The following is a 24,170-nucleotide window of genomic DNA, read 5'->3' as shown; positions in this document are numbered from 1 at the left end:
CACATTGAAGGCCATGTTGTTGTGGACTATGCATGACTTTCCAGGATACGGAGAGTGTTCAGGTACATGTATATAGCTCTATATTTGAAATTCAAGACTTAAATCAATTGCATTTTATTAATTCACTTGTTTGTTCAGGTTTAACAACATTAGGATATCATGCATATCCTATTTGCGGTCCCTCTCTAGTTTCCTCTAGGCCGGCACGTTTAAAGAAGGTTATCTAAGACAATCATCATTGATTCCTTCCTATTGACCATCCCAAATATGTCCTCCCTACTAATGGAATAACTCCACAATCTCTAACCATTCGAGATTGGAAGGAGAGATGGATTAATGCTGACAACCACCCTCCACTCGGCTCAAGTCGGTAACAAGTGCATTTCTCTCGATTGACTTTAAAGTATTTAGCATGATGAATTGTTTACATAATATATTGTTTGTTTGTTAGGTTCTCTATATTTTTTCGTCTTCCATACTGGACTGAACTCAAGATCAATCACCTGTTGGACCCCATGCACATATTCAAAAATGTTGTATCTACATTATGGAATCACTTAATAGGGGCTCATGATTCAGTCAATGTAAGGGAGGATTTACGTAACATTGGTTGCATGAGACGAGTCTGGCCACGCATTGGACCCAGAGGAAAGATTGAGCTACCCCATGCACCTTGGATATTGTCAAAGAACGAGGAAAAAATAGTGAAGGAACAAATATGTAGCTTTTGAACACCCACAGGATGTATGAGATGTCTCAAGGGAGTCTTCATAAAGAAAAAGAAAAGAGGTGTGGAGCAATTATCTGGTTTGAAGTCCCACGATTGGCACAAAATGATTCAAGTAAGGGTATCTCTAACCATGAATATAGTAATTAGTGGAGTAACTATGTGTAAACTTTGGGGTATGAAGAATTTTTTCTCAATTAATCATTTGATCTATGAATATTGTTTACATTCAGTTTGTACTTCCTACTAGCATATCCCATTGCAAGATGCTCGAAGTATTATCTGTTGAGGTGGTTTGTTTGGTGGAGGAAATTTTTCCTCAATCCATTTTGACTACTCAATTACATTTACTCGTACATTTGATTGATGAGATTACACTTTGTGGGGAAGTTCATGCAAGGTGGATGTTTTTTCTTGAACGCTTCATAAAAACCTTAAAAGATTTTGTGAGGCAAAAAGCATGGCTTGAGGGTTGGTTAGTGCAATCATCCCTTGTTTATATCTCTGAATATCTTGCTGAAGTGGACCCCTCTCAACCACGACTATGGAAAGATGATGAAGACTTGAGGATGACCTCTATAATACCTCAAGGAAAAGGAATGAGTAAAGTGCTAACAAAAGAAGAACTTCGTAAGTTAAATAGTTTTTGTGTGCTCAATAGTGATCTAATGAGCAAATGGGTGACACTATATAATGAAGCAAGGGCAAGAAGAAAAAGCGAAAGACAAGCATTTCGCACCAGATATGGACGTAATGTCTCATTTCCAGATCATCTAAATGCGCTCCCACATCATATTGATATAGATTGGTTATATGAGGAAATTGAGAGAATGGAAAAAGAGGAGGAAATTAATATATCTCAAGAAGAGTAGGAATACGCATGAGAAAACTAGAGAGGGACCGCAAATAGGACATGCATGATATCTTGACATGGTTAAACCTGAAAAAAAAAGTGAATTAATAAATTAAATGCAATTGATTCAAGTCTTGAATTTCAAATATAGAGTTATATACATGTACCTGAACACTCTCCGTATCCTGCAAAGTCGTGCATGGTCCACAACAACATGGCCTTCAATGTGAAATCTCTAGAGGATGCAGATGCAATTGTATCTTGCACCTCAATACCTTCCCATAACATTTCTAACTCTTCAATCAAAGGCTCTAACTAAATGTCCATGTTTTTTACCTTGTGCTTTCCAGGAATCAGAAGGGACAACATCACATGTCCCTTTTTAATTGCCATGGATGGAGGAATATTATAGTTCACCAATACCACTGGCCATACACTGTATGATGTGCTTTTGATGCCAAATGGATTGATTCCATCCATACCTAAACCAAATCTCAAATTTCTTGGCTCTTCTTTGAAAACGGGCTACAAAATATATATGTTTCCATGCGGGTGTGTCTGCAAAGATCCTCCATTTTTCATCACTTGAACGATGACTAGCATGCCATGACATGAGCTTTCCAATAGACTTACACTTGAACATAAGTTTTATACGTGGAACAATCGAAAAATATTGCAAAACCTTACGAGGCACATCCATTGACTTCATCTCCACTTCGTATCTTGATTCGCCACAAATAGGACACTCTCGTGCGAACTCATGAATCCCACGAAATAAGACACAATCAGTGACACATGCATGGATCTTGATATAATCGAGGCCTCCCAGAGATGTCAAGTAATGTCTTGCTTGCTCTCTCTTAGTTGGCAATTTGTTTCCTTTTGGAAGCATTTGTGATAATAACCTACATATATTTTTAAAAGTGAGTTAAAAAGCCATCAACATATATTTCTGTCTGATTTCAAAATAGAATTAACAATTAATATTATGATTCATATATAAGCCAAACTGAATTGATACCTACTTCAATAACGCATCCAAACTGACATTACTCCATCCATAAATTGTTTGCAAGTTAAGTATCTCGAGGGACGCACGAAGAACTGAGTACGTACAACCTTCATACAACGGAGTAGATGATGCTACATATAGTGGATCATCTGGCTTCATAGAGTGACCTTCTCCCTGAACCAGTTGCGAAAATAGATGGTGTACCATGTTGTCGAAAATCTCATCCTCTACGACCTGATGGGGCATTTCATGAGGGCTACTATCATGGTCGTCAGTCTCTACTCTTCTTGAAGACTCTGCCTCCTCGCGTCGACGTTTTGCAGCCTCTCGACACGCGGGAGGGAGCATCTGAGGATGTGGCACCGCATCCTACTCAACCACAAAACATATTTTCATGTACGTTGATATATAATTCCCATAACATAGACATGCAATCTTAGTGGTAAAAAAAAACTATGAATACCGGTGATTTTTCTCGATCCCATTCTCCATACAAGCTGAGGTGTGACATTGCAATTCGACGTGCTCGAAAAATACACCCTCACAACGATCACACATGCATTTAATTTTTCATCATAGCCATGCATCTCGATTATGAAGACGCAATGTTTCATCCTCACTTGAGGATGTGCTCATTGACTCACCATCTTGCACCGCACTAGGTGATGACGACGTTGACATGATTAAACCTAATTCATGACAACATCAAAATATTTGTCATTCATATGTTTACATAAGATCTTAATTTTAAATATATAAAAATCATTGTAAATACATTAAAACTTATGATAAGAACTCACTATCAAAACTTATCTTAAAAACAAAAAATTATGATAAATCCCAAATGCGTGTCTATATCCGCGTTTAACTACGTGTCTATATTCGCGTCTATACTCACGTCTACCTAAACAATAGACGCACATATATACGCGAAAATAGACGCACACGTCAAAATTCAAACCATACTTAAATCATTTCTTTTCAAACTGCGCCTTTCCTTTCCTTCGTTTTTTGCGATTTTGAAGCTTGAGTTTAGCCGACATGCAATCTCTTCATGCCTCACCTAGTCTCTTAATGCCTCACCTCCTCATGACTCACCTCTTCTTTCATTTCAAACACACAAGAAGGAAAAAAGGAAAGCGAAGGAGAGGAAGAAAGAGAGAACAAGAAAGATGAGAACAAGAAGAAGCAGCAAGCAAGCAAACAAGCATCAAGGGAGGGTAACTTACTAAGGAGAGGAAGAAGGAGAAGGAGAAGCGCCACCACCCACCACACCAAACACCCAAGGTGAGTCTCTCTCTCTCTCTCTCTCTTTGTTTCTCTCTTCCTCTCTCTGCTCTGTCTGTGCATTTAGGATTTGTGATTCCATTATGTATTGCATTTTGTAAATCGTCAATGGAGGTCGTCGGCCTAAAATCGGCCGACCGAGCGCGTCTGCTAGCGCGTCTATATCTCATGTAGACGCAGACATAGATGTGAAAAAATGTTTCCTCTCAAAGCATCTGAGGGCACGTCTTCGAGCGTGTGTGCTGGCGCGCGTGCTCTGCAGTGTACACGCGATGAGACACGCTGCACAGAAGGTTTACCTGCAGTCTACACGCGATTATACATGCGCATTGACCTGGGAGGTGTGTCTGGCAGCACATCTGTGCTGCATGTTAGATGCATAGATAGACGCGTTGGGCAGAAGGTTCACTCTGGAGCGCGTCTGAGAGCGCGTCTAACCTGCAATGTAGACGCGGGGATACATGCACCAGGTCTCCCAGTTCTAATATTAAACAATATATTTTTGCAACGATGAATGTGACCAATCCCATGTTTGTGTTTATCAGTTTTCTTCTTTAAGAGAAACATTAGCACGTAAGTGTTATGCTCAATGTCTTAAAAAAAGCTCTTTGAAAATGTAGGTAATATATGATTTTTTGTATACAAATAAATTTATCTTTTTCCTGTGTTTTTTTTGCAGATGTCATATCCTGGTTCATCTAGCAATGATCTAGATGTGGATTGCATGAATGATACATTGGCCTCCTTTGGTAGGGGGGTCAATGCATTTTTTGGAGGTTTTCCTGGTAGGGAAGACTTCATGGAAGAGATGACCAGACACCTTGGCCGCTCTCCCACAGCGGATGAGGTGTTCAGTGTCATGTCTGGGACGCCTCTGGCGTCTTTGCCTGGCACTACTTCCCAGACACCACATGTAGATACTCCACATACAGGTACTCCATATGCAGGTACTCCATTTGCAGGTACTCCACGTGCTCCACGTGCATCGGCTGAAGCACAAGCATTTGCAGAAGCACGTGCATCTATAGAAGCTCGTGCGTCCAGCGAGGCAGAGGGAAGTCCACAGAGAGGGAGGAGGGAGAGTCGAGGGGGAGGACGAGTGTTGTGTGGGGGCTGCCTAGGAGGTGGTGAGTGATCACTCTCACCAGTAGATCATGTAGAGGAGGTTGTACGCTAGTACTATAGAGTTACAGATGGTGATGGCATCTTTCATGATGATGAGAGAAGGGATGTAATGCCGTACATGAGGAGCGTCGTGCATGCGACATATAAAGATTGTTTCATTGCCTTCAAAAATCAAAAAAGCGGCTTGTGGCAGGAGGTGTTGAGGGCAGTCCATAGGAGGTATCCAAATCCTGAGGGTCAGCGATTCTCGGATGATTGGGGACGTACAAAAGTGAGGGATATGCTTCACAACAAAAGATCCCACCTCATGACATAGGCCAGGGACTCACTGCGGAGGCTGGAGGAAGGGCGTGGAGCCTACAGCCAACCACCTATGTGCCACCGCGTAGAGTGGAAGAAAGCCAAGAAGAAAGCAGCTGAGAAAGTGAAGAGTGGCCAGCACGCAGAGGCGCGACGGATCCAAATGGAAACAATGGGATCGTCGCATTACGGATCTGGCGGCGGAGTCGTGGGAGGCAGAGTTTGTAAGTATATTTTGATTTCTAGTTTTTTTTAAATTTATATTTCTTTCAATTCTTTATATATTTTAGTCTAATATATTGTGACGTCTAATTGTTTGTATATCTCTAAATGTTTTGCAGACTACCATCGTTGGTAAGACACCTACCCCTAGAGAGGTAGGTTACCATCAAGGCCATAACCGCGCAATGACATGGCTTCACTTTTATGAGGAGAGTCTCATCACTGAGGACCAATACAACTGGGCCATGAGGATTTGACAGCCAGAGGAGGTATGTTTTTCTTACTTTCCTATTAAAAGTATAACTAATTATAACTTTTTCTCCACCTTGTCTATGTAAGTAACCTTGATCTTTTGTGTGTGTAGGCGAACCCGGATGTGGAGCATAACGAGGAGGGGGATAGCGACGCTAGTAGCCATGGTGGTACTAGCGAGGATGTTTCCTCTTCAGATTCGTAGAGGAGCACCATACCTCCTCATGAGGCCTTCTTTTCTTGTATATGTATGATATCTCTTTGAGCCTACTGCTTGCGGCCACGCTTTAGATCACAAGCACTCAAAACTTCCCTTGTAAATGCTTTGATATATAATGAATACATGAACTTTTACTTTCAATTCTTGTGTCCGTAAGATACATTGTCTTTTTCCCAAATATACAATCTGATGTATGGGAGGGGGAAAAAAAAAACCAGAGAGCCTTTGCAACCACATGGTCTCTGGTTATTTCTTTCCAGTTCTGTTTTACGCGTCTATCAACGCGTCTAAATTGCAGATAATTCGCGTTTATTCGCGCGTCTATAATGCAGACTACAGGCGCTTATAAACGCGCTTCATAATTCAAATTAATTTTTTTTTTTAAAATGACATTTTTTGTTTTCCATTTGTGTCTATCAATGCTTGTAAAAGCGCGTCTACCAGCGTGTCTATATGCGCGTGTATATGTGCGTCTATTGCGCATGTATTTGTGCGTGTAAATTCATTGATACATGCGATTATAGATGCGAAATAATAGATGCGCAACTAGACGGGCGGATAGACGCGCCCATAAGTTTCTTTCTATTCAAAAATCGCGTCTAAATGTACGTCTATGAGGCCTTTCTGTTGTAGTGCCATGCACATAGGGCATTAAGAGAGGGCATAAAGAAGCCCATGTGGTTGAATAGAGAGGACTAGCACTTAGGGCATTAAGAGAGGGCATAAGGAAGCCCATGTGGTTGGATAGAGAGCACTAGCGGAGGATAAGGGGATCAAGGAGGAGGTGATAAGATATGCCTAGGTGGTTGGATAGAGAGGACTAGAGAAGGATCAAGGGGATTAAGAAGGGACATGATGCCTTTTTTATCTTAAGAGAGGTATTGAGGGTGTGACAAGAGAAAGTAAGGGAGAAAGTAGACGTGGTGGTTGGTCTACCTATTTAGAGAATTGTGTAAGTTTCCTATAATATGATTCTTGCTTTACTATGTAGAGCCATCCATAGTTATTCTGTTTTAGTCAAGATGATGATGTAATTTATTAGCTTTATATTTAGTCAAGATGATGTAATTTATTAGCTTTATATTGTATGCAACTTGTGGTTATTCTATCTATTATACACCTCATGATTGTAAATGTATTTATTGCTACAAAATAATAGACAATATAATATACACTTTCTACAATATTCTATCAATGTCAAAGTTTTTTTTTCTTCAAGTGTTTGAAATGCATCAAATAATTTAGGTTCAAAAATTTTTAATGAGATACAATTAGCATACTAATTAGAGGACCAAGAAATATAGATCGTCATTAATTGCATTAACATGCTAAAAACATAATCCATGTAAAATGGATTGTGAGTGGTTTGTTTGTAAAGAAATATAGAAAGTAAGTGTGCTTGTTTAATTGAGACATGCCATGTTTGCTTTATGTTCACTATATTGTAGGATAAATTGATTTATAAATAGATTTAAGTTTAAATAGAGATGTATCCATTTTGCCTTTTATTCAAAATATTGTTAGATAAGTGAAAAACTAGACCAAAATCTTATAAAGGTCTACAACATAGTGCAATTATATAAGTAGGCACATACATAATCACACCACAAAGATTAATATGAAATGGTTTAAGTATGGACCAGAAATGATCAAGTCTATGAGAACACTCAATGCAATGCTCAATATGGATGGACTAAATATCCTAAAAGGCGTGCAACATAGTGCAATTAGAAAAAATAACTATATGGGAACAATAATTAGAAAATTCTGCGATCATTTTAGATGGAATTTGTCCAAGTGATCAAGAACCAATCAAATTAGTTTCATAGCAACAAAGTTAAAAGCTCTCGTGTTTTATTCTCACTATTCCCAAACGATCGTTTGGATGGATACAAGGAGAGGTTGGATTTGCTGCAAAACTTGGCGTGAGTCCTGTTACATGGATTGAAGATTCTTGATGTTGGAAAAGAGCTGGACTTTATAATATATAGGCATTACACCTACTCTCTCTCTCTCTCTCTGTGTCTGTCTTTCTCTCGGATCTGCTCTTGCGTAAGTTACGCAAAAGAATCTGAGACGCCCTTCATTTGGAAGAGGAGATCAAAGAGAGCACATCTTCTTCCTCCTCCTCGTCTCCCTCATCGTAGCGGTGCTCATGATGACGGTGGTGGTACTGGCTGTCGTCGCGGGATGGTGGCAAGAGGACTGCATGGCGATGATGCGCCTCCTGGAGCTTCTGGTCGAGCTTGTGGCCCACTTGCATGGCTGCCATGCGCACCTCCTGGGGCATTGCACGGAAGATGCTGTTCTTCCCGGCTAAGTGCATGAACAAGGGGCTGCACTCCGATGCCAGAATAGAGATCATATAAACGACAAATGTAAGCACTCTTTACATGAAGACGAAAGTGAAGAAAGGACTCCTGGTGAGCGAACATATATGTACAAGGTACTAGAATCAATCCAAAATGAAGACGCTAAAAGAATTTACGGAAGTAATAGTGAGTCGTACGTGTGGCAGTTGAAAACCGCAGCTGCATCAAAGCCGTCCTGGCCAGCTTGCATCGTGACAGGGTAGTTCTTGGGTACCATCATCAGGCCGCCTTCTCTCATCTCCTCGTCGCACGCCTGCTTGCCGTTGGGGAGCACCACCTGCACTCGGGCACTCCCTCGGACACAGTAGATCACTTGATCCGCGGTGGGGGACCATCCGGGGGTAAGCATGGCGTTCTAGTACATATCATCATGGGTAGGAATGACAACGTGAGGACATGCTATACATGAATACTAAGGCAAAATAAAAATCAAATTTATTTCTTGTAATAAATAGACGCCTCATCAACCGCACTTACCGGGTCCAGCTTCAAGCACGCTGCCGCCATGTCCATGAGCTTGAGCACCGGCAACTTTTGGGCGTTGGCCGTGGTCAGCTCGCCAGCTCAGTCGACGAGGAAGTCACGGTTCGCTCGATCCAGGTGGTAACTGAAATCCACCATCGCCTCCGCGTCACCCTCCTCCACGGTTGCCCTTGGGAGCTCTAGGCCATCCTTGACCCGGATGATGGCCACGCCTTTCTGGCTCTTCACCAGCCTGCGCACACTCTCCTCGTCCATCTGAAAGGCGCAGCGGAGCAGGTCCGTGGAGAAGCCGCGCATGATGCCTCCCATCTCCTCATGGGAGGAGCCCGTGAGATGGAAAGCCTTTGTACAACAGCAGCTTTTTCTTAGATGAGCTCAATTTTGCTACATCAATGCTTTACACAACAGAATTAAATCCCCCCGACATACGTGTGTATGTATGAGGTTGGGAGGAAGCGACACACATATATCCAGACAGAGATACCTCGTAGGCATGCCGGCCGTGCATCATCGGCCCGCGAATGTTGGCGATTGTAAGGAAACAGCATGGCTCCTTCCCATCGTTAAGCATCCAGAAGGGCAACCCAAGCGGCACAGCAATTAGCTCGCCCTTGTTGACGCGTCGAATGTTGGCATTCATCCCCACAGGGAGCATCATGCCCATCCTCGCGCAGCCTGCGATTTTAAGGAGCCAATTAATGTCCATGTCGACCAACGCTCATGAATAAATCAATCTCCTTCTTTCAAAGCTACATTCATGCGGGCTATTCCTCTACATTCTATTCTATATTTCTATTATGAGAGGATTGGATTGACGCGGCGCGGACTTCAAGTATCAATATGTAACTGCGGATCACTTGACGTTGTAATCGTGGCATATATTATTACCTCTGAGGATGATCAGGATGCGATGGGAGTTCGCGTACTGCGGCATCAACAGGCCCTGCGGTTTGAGCGTCACCAGCCTGGCATCCATGAGACCCATACGGGTCAGCATGCCTGACACGTCCTTCCACCGACGGATGGAACCCCCGTCCGTTTCCAACAATTGCTCCTCGGCCTCCTCCACCTGGAATTGCATCCTGTGGTCGATATCTGACCCCTCGTAGTATGCAGGCTGGCCACGGTGGCCGCACCCCTTTCTGCTATGGCAATGCTTATTTTCGTCCTCATTGAAGTCACGCGCTGCTGCAGCAGTGGACTGCAGCAATGGCGCTGTCATTAATGAAAGCAGCAACGCCAGAGCTGCCATGCGAGTCAGGTGCTGCGTTTGTAAATGCGGTCCATCGTGACCCATCGTCGACCCACCCACCATCTTAGTACCAAGAGCCAGGGAGATGTTGGTAGCAAGAGTTATAATACGATTCTAGATATTGACCCTGCGTACTGCACCGGACAGTTTCTGAGACAGCCGCCGTATGAAACTATGAGCCAGGAGCACTCCGTGTATTGTTATATATGATGCGAGACGGTCAGACGGGAATGGAAGGTCGCGCGGCTTCGACTCGGACCTCCGGCGCCACATCTGATCCTTGCATGGTTGCACACGTCTCCAGGTGTCTAGCTTCCCCTAGATCGTGCAAGCTTCTCATATTCCACAAAATACCTTCTGGCCGTTCACGGCTGTAATAGACATACGTATGGACCCTAATTTATTTGTTAGTTTGTTCATTTGCACACCATGCATAAAGTTGTTTTGCCCATAAATTGGAGAACTTTTCGAAGAGTGTACACAATGGAGTGGCTGATAGAGCTCAAAGTTGCAAAGTAGCCACTTCATTCGAGATTTAGGTGGAGCTCAAGAAGTGCACCATCATTTAGTTTGGGTTGTAAGTGGCACTCATGATTTCATTAGTCAAGAAGCCATCCGTTTAAACATCCATGACGGATGTGATACACAATTACCTATGTTCACAAAAAGAAAGAGGTTCAAATGAGATAAGTTTTGGGGAATAAATAGCCGAATTTGTATCTTAAAAAATCCAACAATTAGCTGCTTTTCATCAAGACAACAAAAACATTTTAGCTAATCAAGAAAAGCACACTAAAGACAAATTCTCCATGGACATTGAATCTACACGTACATCTAGCTAGTCTACTTTGCATGATGTGACTGGAGGTAGCTAAATGATGAGAGTGAATCTTATGTGTGTTGGTCCTTGAGAGTAGTCCTTTTGCCATTGAAGATTTTGTTGTCAAATATAAGCGTGTTTGAAGCATAGCCTTATTCAAACTGTGAATACAGCCATACATACACTATGTGTGGAAACCAATAGGACTAGTGTCCCTACAAACATAAATTTATTGGTCATAGGATTGTATTAGTTGAGATCAAGCAAACTTTATTCTAGCAAATCTCTTTCCTTACCTAATGATCCATTGTTGCTACTTCCAAATTCAACTTGCTTCAATTTGTGAGTTTATAGACAAAAAAAACCACACATGTTAGATATCACATGGAAGACTTGGCAAAGATCTCATAAGAAAATACATTGAAATATGTTCCCATGCACTACAAGATATAGGCCTTATACCGACGTTAAAAGCGATGAAAATGTAAATAACAAAATTTCTCCCGTCATCGCAAAAAGCATCGTTATTGGCAATGCCATAGAGCAGTCGGTATTAGCCACTACAACAGAAACGAGGCATAGACACGCATGTTAGACGCGCAAAGTCGGGCGCATCTATCATAGCGTGTATAAGTGCGTATAAACGTGCGTGTAAATAGACACGAATTGTGCGTCTAGATATCCGCACAAATAGACGCTAATATAGACGCGCCAGTAGACGCACAATTATTTAACCACCTAAAATTGCAATTCACATAATTAAAAAACCAAAGTTAATAATTATTTAACCACCTGAAATTGATTCTTGAGTATGCACGTGTGCGCATTATAAAAACCATAGAATTAGGAAAACACATTGAATCAATAAGCAAATTAAGTATGTTACAGTGAATGATCTATCTCATCTTCAATGAGATCAGCCCTTGCTAAACTATCTACTTCTAGGTCTATGTTACCAAGAGGTAACGAAACAAATAAGTCTATCACACTATCAGATGTGTTGCTATATTGCTCAATAACTTCATCAATATCATCGATAATCACATTATTGTCTTCTTCTGCGTTTCCTTGAATATCCTCGCGAGGTTCATCTTGTACTATATCATGCATATCATCCATTATGGTGTCATCATGCACATCATCATTAATTGTTGGATTATCATCTGCTATCTCCATGTCGGTAATATTACCATATATTGGTTTTGAACGATTAGATATAGGGATGACATACCACCATCGGTTATTGTTTACCATTGGATGATGCACAACCAGTATTTGAAAAACAAAAGCAAAAAACTTAAGTACTTATTATATTGTGTATATGTATCACATGTACACATATAAAAAATTTAGGCTTTGCATATATACTTGCTCGCATTGTTGAGGTAGTAGTAATGTGTCATTCTTGTTTTGGTGAAATTTTGTAGAGTCAATGATTACAAAACCACTTGGATGATGTCTGACTGTGCAATGCTCACCATTTGTTACCACTTCTTTAAACAACTTCACATCCATTACATATATAAAGAATCGTCTGAAGTCAAGCTTCAGAATATCTTGGATCAAGCCACAATAACCTTCCATGGTACCATTGGCATCCTCGAAGTGAGCAAGGACACCACAATCTTGGGTATTTCTCTTTTCATCTATATGTTGAGTTCGAAGATGTTTACCCTCACACCAAAGTGCATTGAATAATGTGCACTAGTAGTAAAAGATAAAAGATCAAACTAGACATGCTGGACCCTCACGAGGTGTTCAAATAACTAGACATGCTGGACCCTCACGAGGTGTCTGTAGCAAAATATACTGGATAGATGAAAGAGCCCTTAAGCTATGGTACACTTACTTGAGCCTTAAAACAAAGATCAGCATTACTCCTACTCTAGACTTCGATAAAAGTGCCAGTGAAGACTCAGTGTTTTATGGCTCGAGACTCAATCTATGAATGGAAAAACATCACGTCCACATCTAAGTTCTATCCCACCCTTCAAGTTCAAAAAGGGTATGGGGTTTGGAATTCCTGGCTTTTTTAAAGGCAAGCCAAAACCATTGAATAGTTTGATGGAAGGCCCTCCCTTTTTCTATTTTGAAAATGTTGAGAAAGTTCCCAATTCAGAGTGGGAGACCATCAAACAGCATTTTAATGGCATAGATCCAGAGTTCACAGACTCTAGATATTTTTCAACATGCTTTAGGCTGAGGTGGTTATGTTTATAACCTTCCAGTAGATGGAAGAAGGTTGATCCTTCCCCCTACTCCCATGACAATCTTTGAGGTGCTTCCGAAAACAAATAAGTATTGGCGCCCATGGGATCCGAGAGAGAAGCTGAATTGCATAAACATACGGGGTGCCCCTAGCACTATATGTGGATTGATCAAAAAAATATTTTCTTCCCACAAAGAAAGCAAGATACATTCTTATCTTCAATATGAGATTGTCCTGGCATGCAAAATATGGAACTTGGTTTGGGTCAGCCCAAGCCAAGCTGCCCCACTTGAACCCCATGAGATTGAGCTGGTGCTTGGATATGATCGTGACCACACTTGAGGCTGCTCTACCCTTTCAGATTGGTATGATGCATTAGGCAACTCATTTCAGGTCAATACTATTGCGTACAGTCTTTCACCATTGAAAGAATTATATCCGCAAGGTTTAACAGTTCTGTCCTTATTCTCGAGCCTTGGTGGGAAAGAAGTGGCATTGCACAAATTGGGTATAATTTTGAAGGATGTTTTTATTGTGGAGATCAATGATAAATGTAAAAACATAATAGCCAGCTAGTGAAACAAAACCTTACAAACAGGCCGATTTCAAATGGAGGATGATGTTAGAGATCTTACTGATGATAAGATGGCTGAGATTGTGGATGCAATGGGAAAGATTGACCTCATAATTGGGGGAAGCCCCTGCAACGATCTCTCAGGCAACAATAGAGTAAGTAGGGTAGGCTTGGGTGGCAAAGAATCCTATCTTTTCTTTAAATTTCCCAAGATTCTGAGTAGTTTAAAACATATCATGCAAGCAAGAGGTTACGTGAATATGACCAAACCTCTTAACAGCTAGTATTTTTTTGAATAGGACATGATTGGATAGGGCATGATTGGATGTATATACGACATAATTACACCTGGATCATACGCTAGGACATGATATACATGTATAGGATCATACAGACATGATATACATGTATATACGACATGATATACATGTATAGGGCATATACATGCATAGGACATGATATACATTACCAACTTTACTTCTTTCTGAGTATTACAAATATACATCCAATTATTCAAAGCTAGTTACATATATGTGATTTCATGCCCTATATACATCCAATCATGCCCTATACAAATGTGATTGGATAGGGCATGATGATTGGATGTATATATAAATCAAAGGTTGACTTGTGTATTTGCAATATGTCACCACATAGGTCAATTGATTCCCTAAATGCATGCATTGATTCCTTAAATTGTTCTTGCGCGTCTGTAAGCGCGTGTAACAGGAATATCTGCGCATATACATGCACCATTACACGCGCTGACAGACGCGCCACGCAAGTATAGAAAAATTTTAAAAAAGTTGTGGATTTCTTTTTAAACCTGTGCTTTCCTGCATTTTTTGCACGTTTTCTGCAGTTCGAGCTCGACATCACTACTCCTGTCTATCTATCACTTCATGAAGACAATGAGGCAAGGAAATAAGAGTAAAAAGAGGACAGGAGGAAAGAAGAGCCAAAGAGTAAAGAACAAGAGCCAAATAGCAAGGAAGAGAACAAGATTGAAGCAACTTACCAAGGGAAGGGAGAAGGAGGACAAGGAGCTTGCAACCTGGCCGCCACCACCCGTTGGAACAAGCAAAGAAGGTGAGTTCTTCTTCTCTCTCTCAATCTTGTTTGCTATCTCTGTTTGTTGGTCTCTCTCTTCACATGTTGGATCTTATCATCTATGGAGGTTTTTTAGCTTTGTTTTTTAAGCATGTTATAGAAGAAATGGTGCGACTGTGCACGTGTGTCAGTGCGTCCAGATGACAGTGTAGACGCAGCTATAGACGCGGAAATAGACGCGCTTCTTTCTTCTTCTCCCTCTCTCAATTCCTCTCTTTCTCCCTCAATGCAACTCATTATCAGGAAAAACAAACAAAAGAAAAGAAGAAATAACAAGAACAAACCAAGAGGAGGAAATGTACTTACTGCAAAGGCTCGAGGATGGATTCCTTGTCTCCTCTTCGCAATGTCCCCTCTTTCTTCTTCGTGCACTTCTCCCTCTTCTTCATGAACGGCGGCGGCGACAGCGGTGAGAAGATCTCCTTCTCTCATTCTCTTCCTCTCCCTCCCAAAGCCACTCTCTCCTTCACTCTCTCTCAAACTCTTTGCAACGAAATGTCGCACTCAAGTTTTCACTACTTTTTTTTCTCAGAGTGGCATCACTATTGGCGTTCTTATTTGTGTTGCAAATGCAACACCAATAACAATGTTGCTAATTTGCATCATAAATGATCCTTGCTATACCCCCATTTCCTTGTAGTGATTGGGTATGAATCTTATCGAAGCGAGCATGTCCGGTGATGGGAAAAATGCAGATGTTTTAGCTAACAGGAGGGCTAGAGAGAGAGATACTAAAACTAAAACTTAGAGGGTAGTAAGGATTAAAAAGGAAAAACAGATTGCAGACAATCGAGAAACCAGTAAGAAAGCTAGATAACGAAGGAAGATTCAAATGGGGGACTTTACTTGGAGAGTCAATCAAGTTCCTTACAACTCTCTTGAAGATTTAAAAGGTAAGAAGGCTGAGGTTACATATGGTCAATTGTTGCAAATGAACTCATCTTTAAGAAGGCAATGGCATGGGTTGGTTAGCATCATGAAAGGAAAAACACGAATTGGGCATGTTGGAGTGATGTGAAAGACATTATACATGTCATGGATGCATGGATACATGGAAGGAATATTGATCAAGTTTATGTTGATGGTGTTGCGCACGTTTTTGTAATCACTGAAGAAGCAATGTTGCAAATTCATCTTAAAATGACAGGGAAGTCACTCTTTAAGGTTCAAATGACAAACAACTCAAAAAGTGAAATGTTTGGGAGTCTCATTTTGGGACTACCATGGAGGATTGGTATGATTTTCATACAAGATTAGTATAGAGGTCAATAATAACGCTATCTAAAGAAGCGAGCTCATAAGAGGGTGATCTTTGACATGAAAACAAGGTTTATTATTCAAAATGGATATGAAAGTGATACTACATGGGTGATGAAAGTAGTGATTCAAAAAATTCTAGCCTTGATGAGGAAGATAGAGAATGGGAAGCTAGCCTACATTCTAGGGATGTTGACCTCTTCAGGTTGTCAATCCAAGGTTCAAAAAGAGAGGAAAAAGTTGAAAATATTCCTGCAGAAAGTACAAACCTCATGTAGAAAAGATGCGATCAACAACGTGAAATGAATGTTGGACTGCCCAAGCTTATGAATATGTTGGGAAATGACTTCAGTGATGAAAGAGATAAATATTTAGCATTTTTTAGAAATACCTGAAACTCTTTGCAGCATAATATCACCAATTGAGGGGTATTTATAGCATTGTGCACCATATCAAATTGAAATAAGGGTCAAAAACCTAGGAGACTTGGTACAATAAAGGAAAATGTACTTAAAGTTGAAATTCAGAAGCTGCTTGATGCGAGATTTATCTATCATGTCTCGTGTTGTAATGAGGCCAAATAAGAATGGAAAGTGGAGAGTATGTGTTGATTTCAAGCCTCTTAATGTAGCGACTAAGAGGGAGTACTATCCTCTTCCATTTCAGGATGAGATCTTGGATCAAGTGGCTAGTCATGAATTTTACATTGTGTGTGATGGATACTTTGGATATTTCTAGATTAGAATAGCAGAAGAAGAATAAAAGAAAACAATGTTCATTACCCCATGGGGGATGCTTCTTCTATAGAGTAATGCCCTTTGGTCCGATGAATGTATAGACCAACTTTTCAAGATGGGTTAGATGGATATTTGCCCCTTTCATTGGGAAATCTTTACAAGTGTTTGTGGATGAATTTTATATGTACAACGCGAGGGCATTATACTCTCAAAAACTTAATGAATATTTATGTAGACTTGATGTGGATGGTGATCAGCTAAACCCTGATAAATATAAAATAGCAAGAACTAGAGTGATACTCTTAGGTCATGAAGTGTTTGCTAATGGTATTTCACCTTAGCCTAGTACAGTTGAGGCTTTACTTCTTATGGATTCTCCAAAAACTGTAAAAGAAATGATGAGCTTTATTCAAAAGTTGAGGTATCTATCAAGATCATTCCATATGCTGGCCAAGTATTTATATCCTTTATAGAAAGTAACTCAAAGGGATCCTTTAGTTTGGATGCAAATTGAAGAGGATGCATTAATGCATAATAAAGAAAAGTTAAGCATTTTTCCAATTCTTATGCCTCCAAACTAGGATGAACCTTTGTGCATTAGCATCAGTGTTGGGAAAAATGCAGTGGGAGCCATTTTAATGTAGAAGGGAAAGGGGGTGTCTTATATGAGGCTTGTATTTTATATAAGTAACTCCATTGGAGCAACTAAAAAACCTTGGATGGAAGAAGAATTATTGGTATGGGGGCTAGTATTTACATGTTTAAAGGAGGATACTATAAGATTTTGAATTTACATGTTTAAGAGTATCCTCCTTTACATATTGCAAGATTATTGCAAGATTTTGAATTTACATGTTTAAAGGAGGATACTATAAGAGCTAGCTTAGCTAATATTTTGACTTGTAAAGAACCTTTTGAAAGTGCAACTGTTATAAAACTAAAATCAGTTTTGCAAATGCAAATTTATGAGGAGAGGAAGGATAAATATGCTACCTTGTTTTTTTATGGCAATTACAGGAGAGTGTTGAAAAAGGGAGGATTGGGTTTTCTCATTTTTGAGAAGTATTTTCTATAATTCAAGAAAGTAAAGAGATACAAAGTAACAATGAAGCTGAATATGCGAGATTACATACTCTCTTAAAATAGTGTATTAAACTGGGATATAGGAAGATATTTACAAAAGGAGATGCTATGTTGGTGGTTAGACAAGTTCAAAATGATTGGGAAGCCAATAAAGATATTTTGAAGGACTGGCTGTTTAAGATAAAAGGCCACATGAGGTAGTTGCAAAAATTTAAAATTTGAGATTCCTGTTTGGTTATCTTCTTGTCCTGAGGAAGCATGGGAAGCATGTGGTGGTCATTTTGGTTTTGATCTTACTAAAAGAAAAATTCTAGTAGCAGGACTTACTTGGCCTAGTCTAAGTGCTGATAATGCTCATTTGTGTAAAACTTGTCATGCTTGCCAGTCATATGCAAAAAGGGTAGTAATTCTAGAACCTACTAAATCCATTGTTGCTTATGCACAGTTTGAGAAGTGGGGTTTGGATTTTATTGGACCTTTGCGTGGTACAAAAACAAGAAAGTCACATCCTTATTGCAGTTGATTAAGTAATATATCAAATATTTATTTGTTTCTCCTTCTCGTTGCGGCAACGCTTTGTGCTGGAGGGGTAGAGGGGGGATAGAGGAGCCAGCAAGCTCCTCGCTGGAGCTTTCTTGGCTCCACCATCATGCAGAGGGACATGTCGAGGGGGGAGGATTCCCTCCCCTTCCCTATATAAAAGAGTGAGGGCCATAGGTATGAGGAGAGATGGAGGAAGGACGAAGGAAATAACACTGCCGCCCTGCCTTTAAAATGCTGCCGCCTGACGTCATGTGGAGAGAAGGATAGAGTCGAGCCGCCGCCGCCGCCTGCAGACTACCCCCCCTCCGTCGTCGCCATCTCCAAATTATTGCCGCCGCCAACAGCTTTTTAGAAGCCTTGGAAGTTTCTTAGAAGCTTCCAAGGCCTCCTAAGCCCCCTTTTCTGTTGCTTGGGACTACCCCCCCTCCCCCGAATTCCCTCCTAAGACCCTCCCTTTTTACACTAAACCAAACCCCCTCCCCGATTTTTCTTAGAACCTTTTCACACCCCCCCCCCCCGGGTTTTTGAATCCCTCAAGTCCCCCTTCCTATACCCTTCCCTTACCCTTTCCCCCCCTCCCCGTTCTACCCCTTAGAAATCCTTTCACCCCGCCCCGGTCTTAAGGCCTTAACCCTTCCTAAGGGACCGTTAAACCCCCACACCCCTTGGCCTCATAACCCACAAATCCCTTCCGCGTACTTAAAGTTATAAGTCCCTTCTTGTGAGCCCGTATTTCACCCCCATATTCCTTTTAACACACCCCCCTAAGCCCTTTCTAGCCCCCATGTTCCCTTTTCCTTACACACCCTTTTCCCTCTCCTCCCTATTATAAACCTTTCCCTCTCCAAAGAAGCTAATAACCTAAAGGTCTTATTATCCCTTCTCGTGGTCAATCATTTAAACGGCTCCTTGCCTCGAAAGAGAGACGGTGGAAATCCGAAAGAAAGAGTAAAAACTGCCTTCATGTTCGAATTGTGATGCGGCCTAAGAAAGTCCAAGGAGTAGCTGCGGGAGGGTCATCTCCCGGTATCCATGTGGATATCTCACCCCAAAACCAGACTTGTCCTTCTTAGTTTATATCCGTTTTAATTCAATCATGCAAAGATGAATTGCTAGGGATAAGATATATTTTATCCTAGTTATTTACGATGAAGAAGTTTAATTTAACTGAACATGCAAAAAAAAAGATAATGTATAAAACATAGTTTCCTTCAAATAGCATCATGCATTGAGACGAATTACGAGCAAGATTATCTACCTACTATAGTAGTATATTTCAGTTAAATCTTGAAGGTATAAAAACTGCATCTTGCACCATTAACCCCTATTCTTTTTTTTTGCAACAAATCATCATAGAAGATGAAATTTATGAAAGGGTTATTACGTTGCTTGAAGTCTAGGAGGTTATCATTGCTAACTGCATATCTTAGCAAGGAAAAGATTGTTATTTGGCATGAATTTCGTTTGCAAGGAAGAAGAAAGATTAATTGAATTTACCTAACCTCAAAGCATTAAAGTTTAGGACTTAAAAAATCAATTGTCACAAGGATAACAAATCGTGCCGAGGTGATCTCAATATTACCTTCTAAAAGATAACCGAATTAATGTAAACTTAGAAATACCTATGCTGCAAAATATGCCTTGGGAATGATTTAAAGACCAAGAAACATTTATACCTTAAACACTTGACTACCTTCCCTGATTGTAGGGTCAATAAATTCGTAAATGTAAAAGAACTAGGGTTTGTCCTTGAGGTTCTTAAAAAGAGATCCTAGGTCTGACAAACGTCAGCTTAAAGAAACTAAAATGGATTGTTTCATCGTATATTACGATGTAGGACTTGCGCAGCAAGTATGAAGTCATATGGTCTTGTGATTGATTCACAAGAAGGAAGGTTAAATATCCCCAACAAGGATGGCAGATCCTTACGCAAGTTATCTTGCAAAAGGATGTATTCTTTGATATCCTTCTAAATAAGGAAGGTTAAAGACCGGAAACTAAAGTACCCAATGAACTTTAGGGTTGACCAAGTTGGGTTAATAGGGTATCCAGAATATAAGGGATCTTGCCAAGTTGCAAGACTCCCTGGAAACGAGTGCTGATGCATTCAAAAGGAAAGAATCATTCCTTAGCAGTTTGCCAACAACAAGATCGGTTAATGGAAATGTTTGTGCTTGCTAGAGATTTTAGAGCACTGTTTGATTTATGAATTACATGATAAATGAATATCTATACTTGAGGTTGAAGGCCTAAAGGGAGAGGCAACTTCAGTTACCCCCGACTACTTGCTTGACCCTAACCAAGGGGGTTGTTGACCGCATCGGGAACGTGGACCGAACCCGCCGCGAGAGGTCTCTCCATTGAGCTCTACTTGGAGCAGGAGGACGCTTGGGTGCCAGGGAGGCTCTGGCCATAAATCCCTCGCCTTCCGGGTCCTGCACAAGAGGCTAACGTGACTCCATACTAGTCTACGGGCGGAAGCTTGGAATAGTAATCCCTGTTGATTACTGGATAGCCTTTAGGCAAATTATGGACAAGCCTACGGGCGGAACTCCTTGTATTTCTAAGATAAATATGATAATATGTTAATAAAGAACTTGTTTGATATTGTTTTTCTATGTCACGTGATAAGATTACGTGAAGGAACCAGTGCTTAATGGATGAATTAAAGAAGCTGATTGTTACATGTCCAAATTAATGTGTTAGATAATTACATAACTAAAACAAACCGAGGAAAGTGCGGAGGATGGGCCATGGGTCCGTCCTACGGTTGGGTGGTCCCGGTTAGCTGGGAACTTTTCTTAAAAATCTCGAAGAATAGCTGGATGATCGTCAAAGGAAACGAATAATGAAAGTGATGACCTAGAGTTATGTCTTAACCGATTTACGCTGTTTTAGGGGAATGGAATGGGACTATGCCTTATGGCAGAGAGGTTGAGCTTTGCATCCCTCTCGTTTCCGATTCTCCTTGAACCAAGTGCAGTGTGAATCCGCTTCGGACATGGCGTTTCTGCGTAAAGTAGTTTGCTTGGGTCCGACGCTTGTTGCTGTTAGGTAATGACCAATCCGAAAAAACCCTAATTCCGATCGATCCTAAGTGGGAACGGCCAGGATACTTCCGCTACGTGGCAGACGCGAGAAGACCTAGATCGCAAATCCCATAACATTCCATGGGAGTGCCAGGCGGAGCTTTCTAGACATCCTTTCCGATGGACTGCTAAGATGTGTCCTGAATGATACTAGTGGACACGTTACAGATTATGTAATCAAATGGCATGAAGCTAAGGTTGCAAGGAATTGCAAGAAAGAGGATGTAACTCAATTCCTCATGGAGATGTCAAATACCGAACAGTACACGCATGAACCCTTTTTTTTAAGTAGTGGGGATGATAATATTGCATTTTTGAAAATTTACTAAGGTTATTGGAAAAAAAAATTTCTTATCTCCCCCCCATCTGACGGTCGTGCTAGAGGGGGAGAGGGGAATAGAATGTCCAGCACGCTCCTTGTTGGAGCTTGCTCCCCCTTAGTGCCATACCAGTCGACACGTAAGAGAGGGAGGATCCCCCTCCCCTCCCCTATTTAAACCATGGGGAAATACAAGCAAGGGGAAGGAATGAGGTGCTGCCATTATCCGTGCTATCGCCTTGCAAAAGATGAAGGGAGAAGCCTGCACTTGTGCCGCTCGAGGGAGAGAGGAGGGTCGCCTGAGCTGAGGAGGCAGAGCCACCAGCCACCTGGGCGTCGCCACCAATAGACGGCCTCAAAATCTTCGTTCCCCCCCCACATAAGCTTCTGGAAGCTTAGAAGCTTCCAAAGCGGGGCCTTCTTAGCCCCCTTTCCTTTGGGTTTATTACCCCCTCCCCCCCATGTTTTAACCCCCTTAAGCCCCCTTTCCCTTGGGCTTTGGAACCCCCCCCTATCCCCTCGTGTTTAAAGCTCTATAAGCCCCCTTTTCCCCCAATAAGAGTGGGGCTTAGAGGTCTTATTACCCCCCCCCTCGTGCTTTTTAATCTCTCTTAAGCCCCTTTCCTTGGGCTTTGAAGGTATCCCCCCTAAAATTCCCCCTTAGGTTTTACAAGCCCCCTTTTCTCCCCCCATAAAAGGGTTTTGACCTTTAAGGTCTTATCTCCCCGGTTTTTTTTTAAATCCTCCTTAAGGCCCTTCCTTTGTTCTTGAACCCCCCTATCGTAAAAAACTCCCTTAAGCCCTTCCTTTGCGCTTTTGAAACCCCATGCAAAATACCCTTGGAGCTTTGTTCCTTTTTCCCCACTCGTAAAAGAGAAGAGAGTGTTGAGGGCTTTTAACACCTCCCTTTCCCACTCAAAAACCCTTGTAAGGGATTCCACACTTTATTTATTCCCCATTTGTGCGAGTCATTATAAGGCCATTAAGCCCCTCCCATGGCTTTAATGGGTCTTATACAGCATCCTTCTTAGTATATTATCAATCCTCTTCATGTACAAGTGATCATTTATGAGCTGATATGCCCTAGCCTTTCTAACAATGGCATATCTTTTGTATTTATTAGCCAATGACTTTAACTCCCCAAATTTTAGAAACTCTTTAATTAGGTGAAGGGTTTCCCTACCCTCATACCTAGTATTATCCACCCTCATGGTAGCAACATAGTGGGAAAGAGCATCTTTAGCCAGTTCATGAGCTCTATGGTTGTTTTCCCTACCAATATGCCAAATTTTAAATTTTTGCAACTACCTCATGAGGCCTTTTATCTTAAATAGCCAATCCTTCAAAATATCTTTATTGGCTTCCCAATCATTTTAAAACTTGTCTAACCACCAACATAGCATCTCCTTTTGCAAATATCTTCCTCTATCCTAGTTGTATACACTATTTTAAGAGAGTATGTAAACTCCCATATCCAACTTCATTGTTACTTTATATCTCTTTACTTTCTTGAATTCCAAAAAATACTTCTCAAAAATGAGAAAACCCAATCCTCCCTTTTTTAGCACTCTCTTGTAACTGCCATTAAAAAACAAGGTAGCATATTTATCCTTCCTCTCCTCATGAATTGGCAATTGCGAAATTAGTTTTCATTTTATAATAGTTGCACTTTCAAAAGGTTATTTACAAGTCAAAATATCAGCTAAGCTAGCTCTTGTAGTATCCTCCTTTAAACATGTAAACTCAACATCTCGCAGAGCCAACAGTCACTTAATAACTCTTTGGGCATTTTTAGGAGATCACAAAACCAGTAAGTACTACAAATGGTTTTTGAATCAAGTATGATTTCCATCTTTTAACTATATATACCAGCCCCTATACCAATACATCTTCTTCCATCCAAGGTTTTTTAATTGCTCCAGTGGAGCTACTTACATAAAACACAAGCCTCATATAAGACACCCCCTTTGCCTTCTACATTCAAATGGCTCCCACTGCATTTTTCCCAACACTGATGCTAATGAATAAAGGTTCATCCCAGTTTGGAGGCATAAGAACTCGAAAAATGCTAAACTTTTCTTTAATATGCAAAAATTATCCTCTTCAACTTGCATCCAAACTAAAGGATCCCTTTGAGTTGCTTTCTATAAAGGATATAAATACTTGGCCACTATATGGAATGGTCTTGATAGATACCTCAACTTTTGAATAAAGCTCATCAGTTCTTTTATAATTTTTGGAGAATCCATAAGAAGTAAAGCCTCAACTTTACTAGGCTAAGGTGAAATACCATTAGCAAACACTTCATGACCTAAGAGTATCAC

The 24,170-nt window shown here is 40.9% G+C and overlaps 2 protein-coding genes across 2 annotated transcripts; both read right to left on the bottom strand.

Moving 5' to 3' along the window:
* Positions 1-7,771: 7,771 nt before the first annotated feature.
* On the bottom strand, positions 7,772-8,877 carry LOC148010107 (glutelin type-A 3-like). The gene is made up of 3 exons (XM_087672872.1): positions 8,848-8,877; positions 8,508-8,725; positions 7,772-8,334 (listed from the first exon to the last, which is right to left on the bottom strand). Exons 1-3 carry the CDS (start codon positions 8,875-8,877, stop codon positions 8,082-8,084), a joined length of 501 nt encoding a protein of 166 aa, XP_087528998.1. The 3' UTR covers positions 7,772-8,081.
* Positions 8,878-8,934: 57 nt separating this feature from the next.
* On the bottom strand, positions 8,935-10,275 carry LOC148010106 (11S globulin seed storage protein Ana o 2.0101-like). Its single transcript, XM_087672871.1, has 3 exons — positions 9,742-10,275; positions 9,338-9,528; positions 8,935-9,195 (listed from the first exon to the last, which is right to left on the bottom strand). Exons 1-3 carry the CDS (start codon positions 10,166-10,168, stop codon positions 8,935-8,937), a joined length of 879 nt encoding a protein of 292 aa, XP_087528997.1. The 5' UTR covers positions 10,169-10,275.
* Between the last annotated feature and the right edge of the window lie 13,895 nt (positions 10,276-24,170).

This window comes from Lygodium microphyllum, chromosome 30, assembly GCF_053477565.2.
Source record: "Lygodium microphyllum isolate KBCC chromosome 30, Lygodium_microphyllum_v1.1.10, whole genome shotgun sequence".
NCBI classification, from domain to species: domain Eukaryota; kingdom Viridiplantae; phylum Streptophyta; class Polypodiopsida; order Schizaeales; family Lygodiaceae; genus Lygodium; species Lygodium microphyllum.
Note: the sequence above shows the minus strand (reverse complement) of the source record. Positions and strands in the feature narration are given on the sequence as shown.